The 18,101-nt window shown below is 39.9% G+C and overlaps 1 protein-coding gene across 2 annotated transcripts in view; it reads left to right on the top strand.

Annotated features, from left to right (window-relative positions):
- The window catches only part of LOC139473786 (spondin-1-like), a 46,121-nt gene that overhangs the window by 11,923 nt on the left and 16,097 nt on the right, over positions 1-18,101 (top strand). For both annotated transcript variants that reach the window (XM_071256544.1, XM_071256545.1), the window contains exons 2-5: positions 1,211-1,277; positions 7,459-7,584; positions 8,945-9,088; positions 16,904-17,053. In XM_071256544.1, coding sequence (XP_071112645.1) covers positions 1,211-1,277; positions 7,459-7,584; positions 8,945-9,088; positions 16,904-17,053 — 487 coding nt within the window. The remainder of the gene's footprint in view (positions 1-1,210; positions 1,278-7,458; positions 7,585-8,944; positions 9,089-16,903; positions 17,054-18,101) is intronic.

Raw genomic sequence — 18,101 nt, 5'->3', positions numbered from 1 at the left:
AGATTTCCATACAGTAGGCTGTATTGGTATTGAGCTTAAAGAAAATCTTACAAAGACAACCAAATAAGGTTGTCGGCTTATTAATTTCCTTTTTTTAAACATACTACCAATAAAATAGAGCAAGATTATGTTTATGAAATGGGAAATTCATTAATTAGTTTCTACAGTTGGAACTTATTAACAGTGATTAGACATTTTGAACCAGAATGTAACTTCAAACATCACTTTAATTACCATGATTACGGACATAGCTACACATGCAGCTACTTTGGTTGAGCGCCTTTGTGCTTTCGTTCCAAATGTTTGGCACTTAACCAAATAATTACAATTTTTATTTTCATGGATCAGACGGCCTTTGATTGTGTGGGAAACATGAAGAAAGGATTGTTTGTTATTTACAGAGTGGCTGAAGTCATCATGCTTATGTTAAACACGTTTATGCTCGTGTTATTGCAAGTGAATTAGGTTTTATATTGCTGTTAGTAATATTTCAGCCATATCACAGCAGCCAATGGGTATTGATTCTGGTTGGTAGCATGAGCAACAATCCCTATCATTGGGGTACAGTGAGAAACATGCATCCAGATCACATGCTGTGGATGGTTGGTAGCATGAGCAACAATCCCTATCATTGGGGTACAGTGAGAAACATGCATCCAGATCACACGCTGTGGATGGTTGGTTTATTTGTTGTTTAACGGTGCACTCAGCAATATTCCAGCTATATGACGGAGGTCTATAAATAATCAAGTCTGGACCAGACAATCCAGTGATTATCATGACCATCGATCCACGCAATTGGGATCGATGACATGCATCAACCAAGTCAGCGAGTCTGACCACCCGATCTTTAGTCGCCTTTTAAGACAAGCATAGTCACCTTTTACGGCAAGCATGGGTTGCTGAAGACCTGTTCTACCCCAGATCTTCACGGGTCCACACGTTGTGGCGATTATGACCCTTTGAATGATAAGGCCTCAAGATTAGGGGGTTCATGGATGAATATTCTTCAGCATAACCAAATAAATCCCCCCTAAACAGGATGAACATTGTGACCCATGAACATGATGAATGTTGAAGACTCGATCACATTATGGGGGTCTGTAGATAAAGATTCTTTAGCTTTTGCTTAGAAGCCTCAAGAAACCCAGGACCTGCCTAAGTTTCCAAGCCTGGTAGACACTGACCGGTAATGTTATTTTTGTTACAGATGAAGACCTTGTCGACTCTGGTGGTGCTGGTGGTCGTCCTTGCGGCTGCAACGTCTGCTTCGCGCAGTATGTAGTTTACCTCATGAGTTTTGTGAGTGAGTGAGTGAGTGGGTGGGTGGGTGCTGCTTTTGACGTTATTATAGGTTGGGGGTATATAGTTATACCAAGGTTCCGTCCGTACGTCTGTTTGTCCGTTTGTCTGAAAACTTTGTCAGCGCGATTTCTCTTAAACTATTCAATGGATTCATCTCAAACTTAGTACATATAATCTGTGTCATATGGAGGGATGCAGTCAAGAGAAAATAAATTGTTTGAATTAATTTTCCATTTTTTTATGAAGTTTTCAAACCCTAACACTATCCATTATTTAATTTGAAACTACTGACACTAGGCGGGTTGGGGGTACTAGTGAGCCATGCATCATGTGTGTCACCTTGATGTGGGAGGGACATACTTCCGTCAAATATGGGATTTTAACCCACGATCATCATGATCATAGGTTCCCGTTATGCCTAAGGGATGCAATGCTGCACAGCACAATGTGGTGCCTAAGACAACTGGGCCATGACATCACATGACTTTCGTGAACATATCACATTATGATCAGCAATGTCATTGTAGTAATAGTCCACTGGTCTGAACTTGTCTCTTTTTTCGTAATTTTGTGTTCATGTTAATGTTATAGTACAGTCTATTATTTGCAAAGATTACAAGACTAGAACTGAAGTTTCCTCGACTCAGGCTGTGGATTAGTGTCTGACATTGCAGACTATAGTTATTATGAGAACTGGGTACTATCTTTATATAGTAAACTACGGTTATAACGAACTCAAAGGGACCACTAACTTTATGTCATTTTAACCATAGTTTGTTAAAAGCATTTCAACTGTCAGACGTCTTGGTTAAAATCACGTATCCACATTCAGTTACTCGATAAATAACAGCCGTGTGCACTGTATATGTGCTCTCTTTTGTGGGTCGCTCAGTTATCTATCAATGCCTGATACCTGTTTTGCTATAGTTAATTGTGGGTGTATATTTGCAGGGTTAGAAACTAACAGTTTTCGTCCACTAGTCCTTATAATGATAACATATAGCAAAACCCTTAAAAATGGCAAATTTCTACTAGTCCTTATGATACCTTTACCATTGGGCAGTTTGGCAAGGACTATAGGACTAGTGCCAACTTCTAATGCTGATTTGGGACAAGGTGTCAGTACTTAACCCAGTTTATCACTTGCTGTCAATTGTTTGTCAATTACCGCTTTGAACAGCCTGGCGTGGCTGCGGATATTTTCATAGGTTGATTGGTGACATGGTAGCAGCTCAGAGATTAACAGATTAAACATAAACATTGTTGTTATAAGAGTACACCTAGAACCACAAAGTGAATAAGCTATGTCCGTTAGTATGTTAGAGTCTTCGTTATATCCATCAATTCTATATGATAAAATATACAGCAAATAGTTTGTTAAAGCGATATTTCAGCTATATGACGGCGGTCTGTAAATAATCAAGTCAGGACCAGACAATCCAGTGATTGACATCAGGAGCATCGATCCACACAATTGGAACACAATGACATGCATCAAACAAGTCAGCGAGTCTGACCCCATCCCGTTAGTCGCCTCTTACGACAAGCTTTTTACAACAAGCATGTCCCCAGTATGGTGGTCTACCTTCAGTTGCTGGCGATCTATAGCCCGTTTTTATCTTGTATCGTTATGTATAGTGCTATTCTCTTTTATTATTCCGTACTAGTTTTATATCTTCTTCTGTGATAAATCTAGTTATTTTACTGTCCTTCATTGACAGGTTTTTATATAAGTTTCAATATATGTATTATGATTAACTATTGATAGTCACGATATGGCTGTAATATTGCCGATGTGACTTAAAATTTAACTCACTCACTACAACAAGCAAGGGTTGCTGAAGATCAATTCTAGGTGAAAATCTTGGACTACTCATTTTCTAACAAATTCTTCCTCTCTTACATGAACATCCACTACAGCATGAATCAGAGACTAGTTATGTTCTCTGCATGTTGCCTATCCCAGCATGTAAACCTGCTGTTCCTCAATCTGTCAGCCTTGTATTTGCTTCTAAGTGAAGTTGGGTCATGGTTTTAATAAAACTGGGCCGATATGGTCTAGTGAAGTTAAATTGGCGAGACCGCCCATAGAACACATTGTAGATGAAAAAGGGAGATACTGGGATGGGCCAGTTCTCCTTCTTCCCCCAAAATATGAACAATTACTCCCGTCATTTCACAGCTGTGTGCCTTGACTGATATATTTATTACTCAAAAGAAGTTAAAAGAACACCCAATTCTCTCATATTAGTATGGCTAATCTGTCATGCCATGACAGATTAACTAATAGAGGTTTATATATTAATAATTTTTTAATGTGAAGTTTACGCTAAATACAGTTTTTCCATAGGACCAGAGGCCAGTCACATGACCGTAAAACTAACATTCCTAAACGTATGTATATTATATGACACAATTTGACGTTCATACGTTTTTCACGAGACTGTATTCTTGAAATGATGTACACACTGAAGGACTATTTCCATACTCCTGGGAAAACCCCTGGAAAACCCTACATACAGAAGCGTTGTTTCTGACCCTTTAATCTTAAATCCAGCTTTTTAGCATAGATTAAGAAAAGTCTGCAGAGTTCGACTGCATGAAATGTCACATCGAAACTATCGTGGTGTCGAGTTGATCTTTCTGCACGCTCATCCCAATATCCTCGCTACGACTCATCCTAGTACACGAAATGAAGAAACTGTCAGGGTATCGACTGCTGTCAGACAGATACAAATATCTTTTCTATGACCCATCCTAGTGAAAAAAACGAAGAACTGCTCATTGAAATATTCTCGCTTCGACTCATCCTACTACACGAAATGAAGAAATGCTCATTGAAACTGTCAGGGTATCGACTGCTGTCAGACAGATACAAATATCTTTTCTACGATCCATCCTAGTGAAATAAAAAAACGAAGAACTGCTCATTGAAATATTCTCGCTTCGACTCGAGAATTTCTCTCCCATTGATCGTGTCGGCCATTTTGAGTTTTTAATGTAAATGTATTGCGATGCATTTTCATTGTGACTGACTTTCTGGTGTAGATCTTAACAGACCTTTCTCATATAATAATGATATATACAAACTACAAACTACAAAGGATGTCACTGTAGAACAATGTAAGTATACATACCCTCTTGTCACCTCTCCTTTTTTGGAACTACTTCATGACAGATGTCTGATGTATGGCTGTCAGTGTAAACATGAAGTCACACATACACTGAACAAAATTGTGTTTAGTACTATATCATTCCACTAGACATGATTATTTACCATTTTGATTGTATTTATTGTTATGCTAGGCATTGTTTTATATGCAGGGATAAAGATTACATGTGTATTGTCTTGTATACTAAGCCGGAAATTGCAATCAGCTGTACACATATTTTCTCCCAATCTACCGGTGATAACGTTAAAATATACCCAATAATATGATGGAAAGAAAAAAAAAAGTATCTTAAACTACTGTTTTACTACGAATAATACATTCTGATATTGTGTTATTTTAATTGCAGGTTTTACTATACATCTGCAAAATAATGATAACCATAACCAGGGTTGTGCAGTAGCATTTTTGGGTTGTGTCGGATATTTATTTTCGCATGGAGACGGGGGTTAGAATAGCTTCCCTTTGACAAAGGGCAGTTACTCTAGTGGACAGACCGATGGATTGCCATGAAAGGCAAGTAAAAACGATTGTTGTTTTGCATTTATATCATCCAACATTCTTCAAACTTTTTCAGTTTGTAGATAGTAATAAGCAGTGTCTTAAGTGTAAAAAAACCCGCTAACAGAGACATTAGTGATGTCATTTGATTGTGACATCATGGTAACCAATGATGTCACAATGGTCTGCAAAGAATTGTGATGCAATTTCATTGCAGCGATATCTACAATGTAGATATCACTTGATCTCACCCAAGTGATATCTCCTGTGGGAGCCAGTTTTGGATGATAAATGACAATGAAATATAGGAAACAGTGGAAATATGACAATGATATAAACAAAACAGTTGAAGTATGACAATGATATAGAGGGAACAGTGGAAATATGACAATGAAATATAGGAAACAGTTGCAATATGACAATGATATATAGGAAGAGGTGGATTATGACGATGATATATAGGAAGAGGTGGAATATGACGATGATATATACAAACAGTTGAAACATGACAAAGACACATACGAAACAGTTGAAATATGACGGTGATATATAGGAAACACCTGAAAGATAACAGTGACATATAGGAAACAGCTGGAACACCCACACTTTTCTTGCTTAATGGCTACAGATTTTACCGGGTGTAACATTCAGCTCACCGTCTTAGGACGGACCTTGGTGAGCCACAGTGCCTTAGCATTTTTCCTTTTTATGAAATTAACGTAAGATGCTTGCTTTCATGTTTTAAAAAAGGGAGTAATTTCAAATTGCTAAAGCTTATGCTTGGGCTGGGACAGGTAACTTGGGTACTCGTGTTGGTTGGGTACTGAGACATACCCGAGTACCCACAGGACGACCTGGACCCGTGGTTAGTCACATGATATATTGTTTAATGACAAAAATGATCTAGAACCATATGGTTACACTGTTACAAAGTTACAAAGTAGCGTTACACCCAACTCACTCACTCATGTGCTGCCTTTTACTGTAAATGGGCCATATGCTTAAAGGGACATCTGATTTTGTAGCTTTTGATCCCAACCTTATCCTGAATCTGAATGATGCGTTGCTCTGTTGAAGTAGAATGATGTGTTGCTCTGTTGTTGAATATGATGCGTTGCTCTGTTGTTGTAGAATGATGCGTTGCTCTGTTGAAGTAGAATAATGCGTTGCTCTGTTGTTGAATATGATGCGTTGCTCTGTTGTTGTAGAATGATGCGTTGCTCTGTTGTTGTAGAATGATGCGTTGTTCTGTTGTTGTAGAATGATGCGTTGCTCTGTTGTAGAATATGATGCGTTGCTCTGTTGTTGTAGAATGATGCGTTACTCTGTTGTTGTAGAATGATGCGTTGCTCTGTTGAATATGATGCGTTGCTCTGTTGAAGTAGAATGATGCGTTGCTCTGTTGTTGTAGAATGATGCGTTGCTCTTTTGTTGAATATGATGCGTTGCTCTGTTGAAGTAGAATGATGCGTTGCTCTGTTGAAGTAGAATGATGTGTTGCTCTGTTGAATATGATGCGTTGCTCTGTTGTTGAATATGATGCGTTGCTCTGTTGAAGTAGAATGATGCGTTGCTCTGTTGTTGTAGAATGATGTGTTGCTCTGTTGTTGTAGAATGATGCGTTGCTCTGTTGTTGTAGAATAATGGGTTGCTCTGTTGTTGTAGAATGATGCGTTGTTCTGTTGTTGTAGAATGATGCGTTGCTCTGTTGTTGTAGAATGATCGGTTGCTCTGTTGTTGTAGAATGATGCGTTGCTCTGTTGTTGTAGAATGATGCGTTGCTCTGTTGTTGTAGAATGATGCGTTGCTCTGTTGAAGTAGAATAATGCGTTGCTCTGTTGTTGAATATGATGCGTTGCTCTGTTGTTGTAGAATGATGCGTTGCTCTGTTGTTGTAGAATGATGCGTTGTTCTGTTGTTGTAGAATGATGCGTTGCTCTGTTGTAGAATATGATGCGTTGCTCTGTTGTTGTAGAATGATGCGTTACTCTGTTGTTGTAGAATGATGCGTTGCTCTGTTGAATATGATGCGTTGCTCTGTTGAAGTAGAATGATGCGTTGCTCTGTTGTTGTAGAATGATGCGTTGCTCTTTTGTTGAATATGATGCGTTGCTCTGTTGAAGTAGAATGATGCGTTGCTCTGTTGAAGTAGAATGATGTGTTGCTCTGTTGAATATGATGCGTTGCTCTGTTGTTGAATATGATGCGTTGCTCTGTTGAAGTAGAATGATGCGTTGCTCTGTTGTTGTAGAATGATGTGTTGCTCTGTTGTTGTAGAATGATGCGTTGCTCTGTTGTTGTAGAATAATGGGTTGCTCTGTTGTTGTAGAATGATGCGTTGTTCTGTTGTTGTAGAATGATGCGTTGCTCTGTTGTTGTAGAATGATCGGTTGCTCTGTTGTTGTAGAATGATGCGTTGCTCTGTTGTTGTAGAATGATGCGTTGCTCTGTTGTTGTAGAATGATGCATTGTTCTGTTGTAGAATGCAAGTATAACAGGCAGGATAAATGGTCCGAATGTGAGAACGGCAAACAGACGGCGACCAAGATCATAAAGGAAGGATCAGACAAGACATGTCCTCAGAAAAAGGTCAAGACCAGAATCTGTGGTAGGTATTTCAATCTGGCTGTGATGTTCAATAATTATAAGCAGCATAACTTATGTGTTTTTTTTATGAGCAATGAAGTTTTGTAGGAGTAATAGAGTCGAGCAAGAAGACTTGCTTTAACATGCAAGTTGCGAGAGTTGTAGCCTAACAAGAGCCTTGTGAAAACTACTCTATGAAATGTGTTATAAACTCTTTCCAAAAGTTCAGAAAGAAGGAATAAAACCCACTGCATCAGTATATGCAAAGACTCAACAACATGCCTTGTGAAAATATTTGAAAGTTTATAGTCTCTGAAAATACTACTTTTTTGTATATTTCATCATTCCTGAAATAAGACTATCAACTCTTGTGTCCGAATGCATAATTTACTGCCATTTTCACCATTGTGTTCAAGCGATGTGTCTCTGCCCAGCCCAGCGCATGGGTGGGCCAATGATTCAGGGCGCTGAAGTTTGCTGTGGTGAGGAACATGCCATCTCCGTGAAAGCCAAGATGCGCTGGTCAATCATTTTGCCAATTTATTATCCTTGCAAGTCGGCGCCATGCTTGTTCTCATTAGTTTCACCAAGTGAAAGTTTACAGCCTTAGTCTCTGTGGGTTTTCCTCTCACGTTAAAGTGACACAGCGCCATGACATGCTTGATTACTGTTCAATGAGGCTTTGAACTCAACCCTTTCACTCACCTTGTTAGTGTCAAATGGATTGCTAGAATAAGAAGAGGTTTGGGGCTTAACCAAAGAGTAATCTCTGGTATTGGTGACTAGTTTCGAGCTGGACGGCTCTCATCAGAGTGAAACATTATGTAGGAGAAACAAAACAACACTTCTGCATCACTCAAAGAACACTTGGCCGACATCAACCACCAAAGTGACAAACCCGGCACCAAACATTTCAACTCTGTTGGACACTCAACCAGAGACCTACACTATCAATTCATACAACAGCTGAAAACGGACCCTGAGTCAGATCAGAGCATTGAACTAAAATGGATTTTTTATCTCAAAACTATCCACCGGTAAGGCATCATCGACAAAATCTAATCCTGGAGTCCCCCCGTGGTCTAGTGGTAGAGCGTCCGCCTGGAGAGCGGAAGGTCCGGGGTTCGATTCCCGGCCACGTCATACCCAAAGACGTTAAAAGATGGTACTTGTTGTTACCCTGTCTGGCGCTCGGCATTAAGGGGCTAAAACAAGGACACACACACACACACACACACAAGTGCATGCACGTCGCTATATAAGTGCAATAATCTTGGCTTGGACGCGACGTTAAACCCATTTTCACCTCACCTCACCTGGAGTCTTCCCCCCCCCCTTCATTGTCCTGGATTGCTTCAATAGGCAAATGTTGCACATTGCAGTTGCAGGAGAGAAATGCAAGTACGAGAAAAATGACTGGAGTGAATGTAATGAAGCGACCAGTCTGCAAACCCGCACCATGAACCTCAAGACTGGCAGTGAGCGATGCGCACCCGTAAAGACTATAAAGCGCAAATGCAAAAAAGGTCAGACTGCATTGCATGCAATCTTGTCGCGAAGCTGTTTGCTGCTTTTGCGTTACAAAGCCAGATTTTTTCTTGGTCTGTTGATGTGTCCCTTAAAGTTACGCTCTTGGTTAATATCATTGGTCGCACTTTTGCATTATTCTGTCATTTGATTGGATGAATCTGGAAACCAAGAGAAAGTTGCTAAGGCTTTGTTTTTATTTCATCATCATATATGTGGAACATGAAACCAACCCAGCTAGAATGTGTCAGATGATGGCCAATTCTGAAGGTGAAGTCAAATGGCTGCAAGACAATTCATCAAAATTTATGTTCAAAATTTGTTTTGAAATATTTCTTTACCGACATACCAAAATATATTTGTTGATGGGTTGTTACCAATTATTATCGATCTATGTGATGAAATGAATACTATAAGTTACCAACTTTTGTTTTGGAATGTTTATTGCAACCTGTCTGTACAGTGTACAGAAAGTACACATTCAAGATGCATTATTTTCACAGTTTCTGTTTGGGTTGGTTGACATTTCACTTTTGCAAGTTAAAAGATAGCATTGCTGCACAAAAATTCAAACCTTTAGTTCCAGGATGTTCTTATGATTATAAAACTGCCTATGGGCCTTGTGATGAAACAACATACACTCACAGTCGAGTCATTTCTCTCAAAAAGGCTCACAAAGGTGTCAAGTGTGAAGAGAAACTGGTCGACACTTATCCATGCAAAGGTGAGGGTCATTTGATCTATTTTTAGTTCCATGACAAAGTCGGGGCATGTTGTCTGAGAATCTGTTGTAAATTTTTACGAAGCAATTTCCCGAGCAATTGCGTTAACTGACTATAAAAGTCCAGTTTCTACCCTTGCCGATGTAGGCTGGAATTCCAGAGTTACATTTTGACTAACGAGTATATGCATGGTCCAATCAAAATCGCATTACAAACTAGACATCCAGTTATTAGGCAACATGGATTTCAACGTGAAGATTCCGGTCAACTGCAGGATTTGCAAAGCATGTGTACCACCAACTGGGTCGTTGACAGATATTTTGCAAATCTTTTCCTGTTTTTAATCAAGGTGCTCTAGTTTATCAAAGTGATTTGATGCACTTTGCGCTTAAGACCCATTATATTACAATATAGATCTTAATTATTGATCAGATCGTCTTGACTGGGTGCCGCCATTTTGTTTGAAGATAATGCAAGTGATATGAGAGATTGGAATCTGATTGGTCAATAGGAGGGACATAACTCATAATAGCCACTGGTGGCGCTACGATTGAGTCTGGAAATTCTAGCCTTGTTTGGCAAGGGTGGAAAGTGGACTTTCACAGTCAGTTAATACCCTTGCCTGCGGAAAATGAGTTATGTATTCATCGGAATCATGTCCTTTTTTTGTAAAATCTATTATGTGATTGTTTGGGTTTTTTTTTTTTTGGGGGGGGGGGGATTTTGAGCAAAAAAACTGAACAGCAAAATTGCAATCTTTTGAAGTATTAATGGGTTGCTACTCATGTTTCTGAAATACTTCAGTGAATTTGTTGCTCACCTTGGGATCATTATACATTTTAGATTGTATCCAAGAAGTTGAATCATCAATGTTTGATTTCCAAATTGTGATATGATTATCATTATTATAGGGAAATGCAGATACTCAAAGGGAGTATTTGGCAAATGTGACCCTACAACTGGAACAAAAACCAAGGTTAAGCACTTGACCTCGGGGAACAAAGACATCTGTGAGCCTGAAAAATCAAAAATAAAGAAATGCAAGAAACATGGAAAACATGGCCACAGCAAGCATGGCGGACACGGGGGCCAAAGAAAAAATGGTGGACACGGGGGCCAAAGAAAAAATGGCCGACACAGGGGCCAAAGAAAAAATGGGGGACACGGGGGCCACAGAAGACATGGCGGACAGGGCGGCCACAGCAAACATGGCGGACAGGGCGGCCACAGCAAACATGGCGGACAGGGCGGCCACAGCAAACATGGCGGACAGGGCGGCCACAGCAAACATGGTAGACATGGTGACACCAAATCTGACAACTAACCTGACAGTCAGGATTCGTTGCGCGAGGTGGGGATAGGCATGTGAAAATGATAAAACAATTGTGCCTTTACTTTCAAGCTCTTCTTTTGGCTTTTTATAGTAGTCATTCTGTCATTTAGAAGAAAAAAAAGGGAACTCTTGTTTTGGTCATTAGTTAGGTTTAGGTATTTCCGTTAAGGAATGTTATTTTGGACAGTTATTCGTTTCTGTACATGTGTCTCGAAGACACTGTTTAGGTCGGTGACACATAACAGACATGTGCTGCAACTGTGACCTGCTAGGTTATTGATTGAATGTATTTTGAAATTATTTGTATTTTGTTAATTAGTGTAAAATATGATCTGAAAATTTCTGAAGCAAGATTTTTCAAGGTGTTTGGGTAATGTTTAATATTTTTTTTTTTTTCAATATATGAAGAATTGGAATAGAGACATCAGCACAGAATACAGTATGTTCCTGCATTGAATATCCCTGGTAGTCAGTATTTAATGATTAGGTAATTATCTGCCAGTACTTTTTCTTCTCTGCTGCAATAAAAAATATTCTGCACTTACTGTTTGTTATAATTTGTGTTGTACTGGTATCACATACCTAAACACAATCAAATAGACTTACGCACATATAAACACCTAAACACATATTAACACACCTACACACATCTAAACATAACAAATCACATAAACGCACCCACAGACATCAAAACATACCTACACATATATAAACACCTCCACACATATTAACACACCTACACACATCTAAACATAACTAATCACATAAACGCACCCAGACACATCTAAACATACTTACACATATATAAACACACCTACACACATCTAAACATAACTAATCACATAAACGCACCCACGCACATCTAAATATACCTGGACCGCCTCCGTTGTCTAGTGGTAGGGCGTCCGCCCGGAGAGCGGGAGGTCCGGTGTTCGATCCCCGACCGCATCATACCAAAAGACGTTTAAAGATGGTACTTGTTGTTACCCTGTCTGGCGCTCGGCATTAAGGGGCTCAAACAAGGACTGGTCGGCTCGGAGTCAGTATACTGTGTCCGAGTGGGGTATTCATGTTAAACTGTGGCATGGTATCTGAGTGAGCTAGCACTATAAATTGGCATCAGTCCGGACTAGTGCAAGCATGCACGCACGCACGCACGCACGCACGCACGCACGCACGCACGCACACACACACTCACATGCATGCACATCGCTATTTAAGTGCAATAATCTTGGACGCGACGTTAAACCCCATTTCGCCTCACCTCACCTCTAAACATACCTGCATATATATAAACACATCAACATGATCAACACACACCTAAACACAATTAACTATACCTACACACAGTAAGCGATGAATCGATATATCGGTACATCCCATGGTGCTAGTCAGCTGTGACAACACCATTCTCTATATCCTCAGGCCACGATTTCAGTAAATACCTAAACTAACGCCTGGATCCTTTCCCTGGGTTGTTGCGATCAGAGATTACACGCCCTTAATTTTCATTAACATAAAACTGGTCAATCAAACGTTGCGATAATGAAATGGGTAAGTGAGGTGGACAGGAAGACATCTGTTCCATCAAACAGACTTTTGGGGGATTTCTTTTGTTTGTCGAACAGTTTTACTATAAGGGTAACACTATTTTTCAGGGCATTATCATTTTCAGAAGCCTGAGGTCTTCCGTTAACTTCCGTTAATTTGAAAAGATCAAGGGCTTCTCGAATGCCCTGAAAAATAGCATTACCGTTATTATAGCTAAAATGGATAGAATTTGTTATAAAATAGAAATAAACAAAAATATGGGTTTTGAAACATTTACTGCAATCAACATGAATGTCACTGACCCACTTTTACAAATATGGAAACATCATAGAACAAACCAGATGACGTCACTATTCAACGTGACGTCACCTATCCCTATCCTATGACGTCACCTAACAACGGGCGTGATAATGGCCTGTCGTCAAGCAATATGAGGGCATTATCAAGTTACAGTGGCCCGCTCATTTCTGATAACATACGGGCGTTTTAATGATAATTCTATCCATTTTAGCTATAATATTTTATATCTATTGCAAAATATTATAATCAGTGGGACTGGCTGCCATGTTGTTGATATCGCCAACATAACATGGAGGCTGGTTTGTTACTTGCATTCTGATTAGTTCGTTACACTGAGTAGAGCAGCAAATCATATTGGCTAATGAAAATCAAGGGTGGGTAATAAATCAATGAAAACCATTTAAAAAAAAAAAAATGATGTGTAATTTGAAATAGCAAGAACCATGGGAGTAGATCCAGGGTTTAGTGTTGATTTATTGAAGTGCAAGCCTTGGAGATATCAATCTCATTAAAATCAGATCTAAGTTCTCACTGCCGTTAAACAAAGATCTGAGAACATCCCATTATGGTTCAAGTCAGAACAACCTTTTGCGAACTTTGACTGACCACTGAAATGACTAACAAGAAGTGGGTACCAGCCAATTAGAAAGCAGCTTTCTCCAGCTTTATGGCACTCTTTTCAACCTTGCGACATCCATTTCAGACTATGCTTGAAAAATATGTTAACACAGTTCACGATTAAAGTTTTGAAAACTGAACAAACAAACAAACATTCCAGCATGTCTAATATAGGGTTGAGATTGCATGGCAGTGCTTCGCATGTACTGTGCAACACCTCTTCCTTTCAAATGTTTCTCCCATGGAAGCGAGAGATAGACGATGATTTTGACGGAATCAGTCGTACGGGCGGTAATTGACGTTCGGAATACCCCGTATTAATGTTTTAGCTGTTGCATGACTAGAAAACACATTCCGACTGTCACTTTCATGATCTGGTAAGCGACGCTTTGATTGGTCGGATGAAAGGTCGTTCTGACTTGACCCGTAATGGGACGTCCTCAGATCTTTGATTAGCGATAGCGAGAACTAAGATCTGATTTTAATGAGATTGTGGAGATCTCGTAACAACGCGTGTTGAGGTCAACTACCTGCAATGTTTGTGTGATGATGCTTTTGTTGCCTCATGGGATACTATTATTTAAGAAATTAACTACTGGGAGAATAAACAATAAGGGACGAATGTTTTTTCGTGAAATAAACCACACTTTACTCTTTATTGTTTTTTGCAATTTATCTCGTAGCTATCTCAATATTTAAAACTAAACAATAGCTCTCTATTTTAACAGAAAGCATACCTGCATGCATTTCTTTGGTTTTGTGGGATGCACTCTTGCCATTCATGTTGTAACTAACAGCCTAGAATGAGTCTTTCCTGATAATCCAAACAGCATGTACTTACAGGGTTTCATTGTAACCAAATCATGGTCATGATGTCAATCACTGGATTGTCTGTTCCAGACTCGCTTATTTACAGACCGCCGTCATATAGATGTAATATTGCTGAGTGCGGCGTTAAACAACAAACAAACAAAAAATTATCTCCCAACACAGTGGACTGTTGTTCAGGCTATCAACAAATAGTGGGGCAGTGTGAGTCATCCGGTGGTTTGTTGTTTTTCAAATAGTGGGGCAGTGTGAGTCATCCGGTGGTTTGTTGTTTTTCAAATAGTGGGGCAGTGTGAGTCATCCGGTGGTTTGTTGTTTCTCAAATAGTGGGAAAGTGTGAGTCAGATGGTTTGTTGTTTCTCAAATAGTGGGAAAGTGTGAGTCAGATGGTTTGTTGTTTCTCAAATAGTGGGAATGTGAGAGTCAGATGGTTTGTTGTTTCTCAAATAGTGGGATCATGGGAGTCATCTGGTGGTTTATTGTTTCTCAAATAGTGGGAGTCATCCTTTGGTTTGTTTCTAAAATATTGGGATAGTGGGAGTCATCTGGTGGTTTGTTGTTTCTCAAATAGTAGGATAGTGGGAGTCATCTGGTGGTTTGTTGTTTCTCAAATAGTGGGATAGTGGGAGTCATCTGGTGGTTTGTTGTTTCTCAAATAGTGGGATAGTGGGAGTCATCTGGTGGTTTGTTTCTAAAATATTGGGATAGTGGGAGTCATCTGGTGGGTTGTTGTTTCTCAAATAGTAGGATAGTGGGAGTCATCTGGTGGTTTGTTGTTTCTCAAATAGTGGGATAGTGGGAGTCATCTGGTGGTTTGTCTCTAAAATATTGGGATAGTGGGAGTCATCTGGTGGTTTGTTGTTTCTCAAATAGTGGGATAGTGGGAGTCATCTGGTGGTTTGTTGTTTCTCAAATAGTGGGATAGTGGGAGTCATCTGGTGGTTTGTTTCTAAAATATTGGGATAGTGGGAGTCATCTGGTGGTTTGTTGTTTCTCAAATAGTGGGATAGTGGGAGTCATCTGGTGGTTTGTTGTTTTTCAAATAGTGGGATAGTGGGAGTCATCTGGTGGTTTGTTGTTTCTCAAATAGTGGGATAGGGGGAGTCATCCGATGGTTTGTTGTTTCTCAAATAGTGGGAGTCATCCGATGGTTTGTTGTTTCTCAAATAGTGGGAGTCATCCGATGGTTTGTTGTTTCTCAAATAGTGGGAGTCATCTGGTGGTTTGTTGTTTCTCAAATAGTGGGATAGTGGGAGTCATCCGATGGTTTGTTGTTTCTCAACAACAGAGGGCAGAGGGAGAGGGTTTAGTTTGTGTCACATGGTGTGAAGAGAACCAGGTTCAAGTCCCGGAAAGTTGGATTCTAGTAGTTCACAACCCTTTATGCTCATCCACAAACTTCAATTTTAAATATATACTGTCACGTTATGAAAATGCATAGTGGAATTAAGGAAACAGACAACAAAGAAATTGGTACATGGTAATGAGGCCTGAAGGAATGGAACATTGCAGTAGTGTTGTCTGGGTTTGAATCCTCATTCTCGTTGTCATACCTGGACATAAGCTTCCAATCACTTGTTATATCAAGAGACTTGATCCCTACCTACCATTTTCAGCTATCTGGATTCAATTTCAGTTTCAATCCCTGCCACTGATATCTGAGTAGAATAGGTCTTCAGAAACCCATTCTTGCCTTAAAAGGCGACTAACGGGATGTCAAGGTGGTCAGGGTTGCTGACTTGGTTGATGCATGTCATCGTATCCCAATTGCGTGGATCGATGCTCATGATATCAATCACTGTATTGTCTAGTCCAGACTCGCTTATTTACAGACCGCGGTCATATAGCTGGAATACTGCTGAGTGAGGAGTTCAACAGCAAACAAACTGATATCTGTTGTCAGCATGATGTTCAAATATAATATCAAATTCATTGATGAGGACAGGTGGTAAAACAAAAGACTTTAACAACTGGTTTGTCTGGCTAAGATTTAAATATTTAAAGGCAGCCTTCTTTGAAAGCTGTAATGACTTAAGGATAACACTGGCACGTGCATTATTTGTAACGAATGTCCACTTACAAGTGTGTTATCTGATTTAAAACGCAGCATCAAAATAACACATAATGCATAGCAGATTTTAAATACAGCCTGAAAGTAAAAATAACTGAAAAATAATACAGCACAAATATGCTGCATGGACATTTAATGCAGTACATTCATAATACATGAGAATCGTTGTGCTTGGATATCCGTGCTGCATGTCAACAAGCCCGCATATTCGTTCTGCAATGCATTTTGTGCAATTTAATCATTGTAGACCGTACATTAAAGTGAAAGTAGATGTGTAAAATTGTATTTTGTCACAAATACTCTACAGTTAAAACAACAGAGTGACATCATGGCTGTATTTCAAGCGATGTTAAGCAACTTTAATTGACACACTCACTCTTTTCTTTGTTAGCTTGCAAGTACCAGAAAGGAAACTGGAGTGAGTGTGATCCCGCGACGAAGAAGATGACTCGCACGCTAACCCTCATCCAGGGCAGCGACCAGTGTCCACCGAACAAAACCCGGTTGAGGCGATGCAGGAAAGGGAAGTCGAGGAAAAAAGGTATGTCACTTTAATCAGTTAATTTGCTACTAACAAATGCTGCTTGTGCTGCTGCCAATGCATATATGCATGAGTGCTATGGAATTTGCAAATTGATGACATTGTACATAGGCCGATGATCATAGTGTCTGATTTCAATTTTCGTTCAACAATTGTCAATCGTTTTCTGTAAATAGGGATGCTTTGATTTTTTGGACAAAACTTACATGATAGATGATTCGTATGTTCAAATATTGCATAAAATGTCTCATTTAATTAAATCCATGAGGCCCTGTTTCATATCTTCAGTATCCTAATCCCGAATTCTTAGAACATTGTTTGATCTTCATAACCCATGAGCCCAAGGTCCCTATTATGTCACCATCACATCAACCATCCCATTCCTCCCCTCAAACAAGACCACAGATCCAGGACCCCATTCCACCTCTCTGTCATACAAGACCACAGATCCAAGACCTCATTCCACCTTTGTCACACACGACCACACATCCAAGACCCCATTCCATCTCTGTCACACAAGACCATCGATGCAAGAACCCATTCCTCCTCTCTGTCATACAAGACCACAGACCCAAGACCCCGTTCCACCTCTCTGTCATACAAGACCACAGTACAAGACCCCGTTCCACTTCTCTGTCATACAAGACCACAGACCCAAGACCCCATTCCACCTGTCTGTCATACAAGACCACATATCTAAGACCCCACTCCACCTCTCTGTCACACAAGACCACAGACCCAAGACCCCATTCCACCTCTCTGTCATACAAGACCACAGACCCAAGACCCCATTCCACCTCTCTGTCATACAAGACCACAGACCCAAGACCCCATTCCACCTCTCTGTCATACAAGACCACAGATCCAAGACCTCATTCCACCTTTGTCACACAAGACCACACATCCAAGACCCCATTCCATCTCTGTCACACAAGACCATCGATGCAAGAACCCATTCCTCCTCTCTGTCATACAAGACCACAGACCCAAGACCCCGTTCCACCTCTCTGTCATACAAGACAACATATCTAAGACCCCACTCCACCTC

This window comes from Haliotis cracherodii, unplaced genomic scaffold (assembly GCF_022045235.1).
Source record: "Haliotis cracherodii isolate W230 unplaced genomic scaffold, xgHalCrac1.p SCAF_3, whole genome shotgun sequence".
NCBI lineage: Eukaryota > Metazoa > Mollusca > Gastropoda > Lepetellida > Haliotidae > Haliotis > Haliotis cracherodii.
The sequence above is the reverse complement of the archived record's forward strand: the minus strand, read 5'-3'. Positions and strand labels throughout refer to the sequence as shown.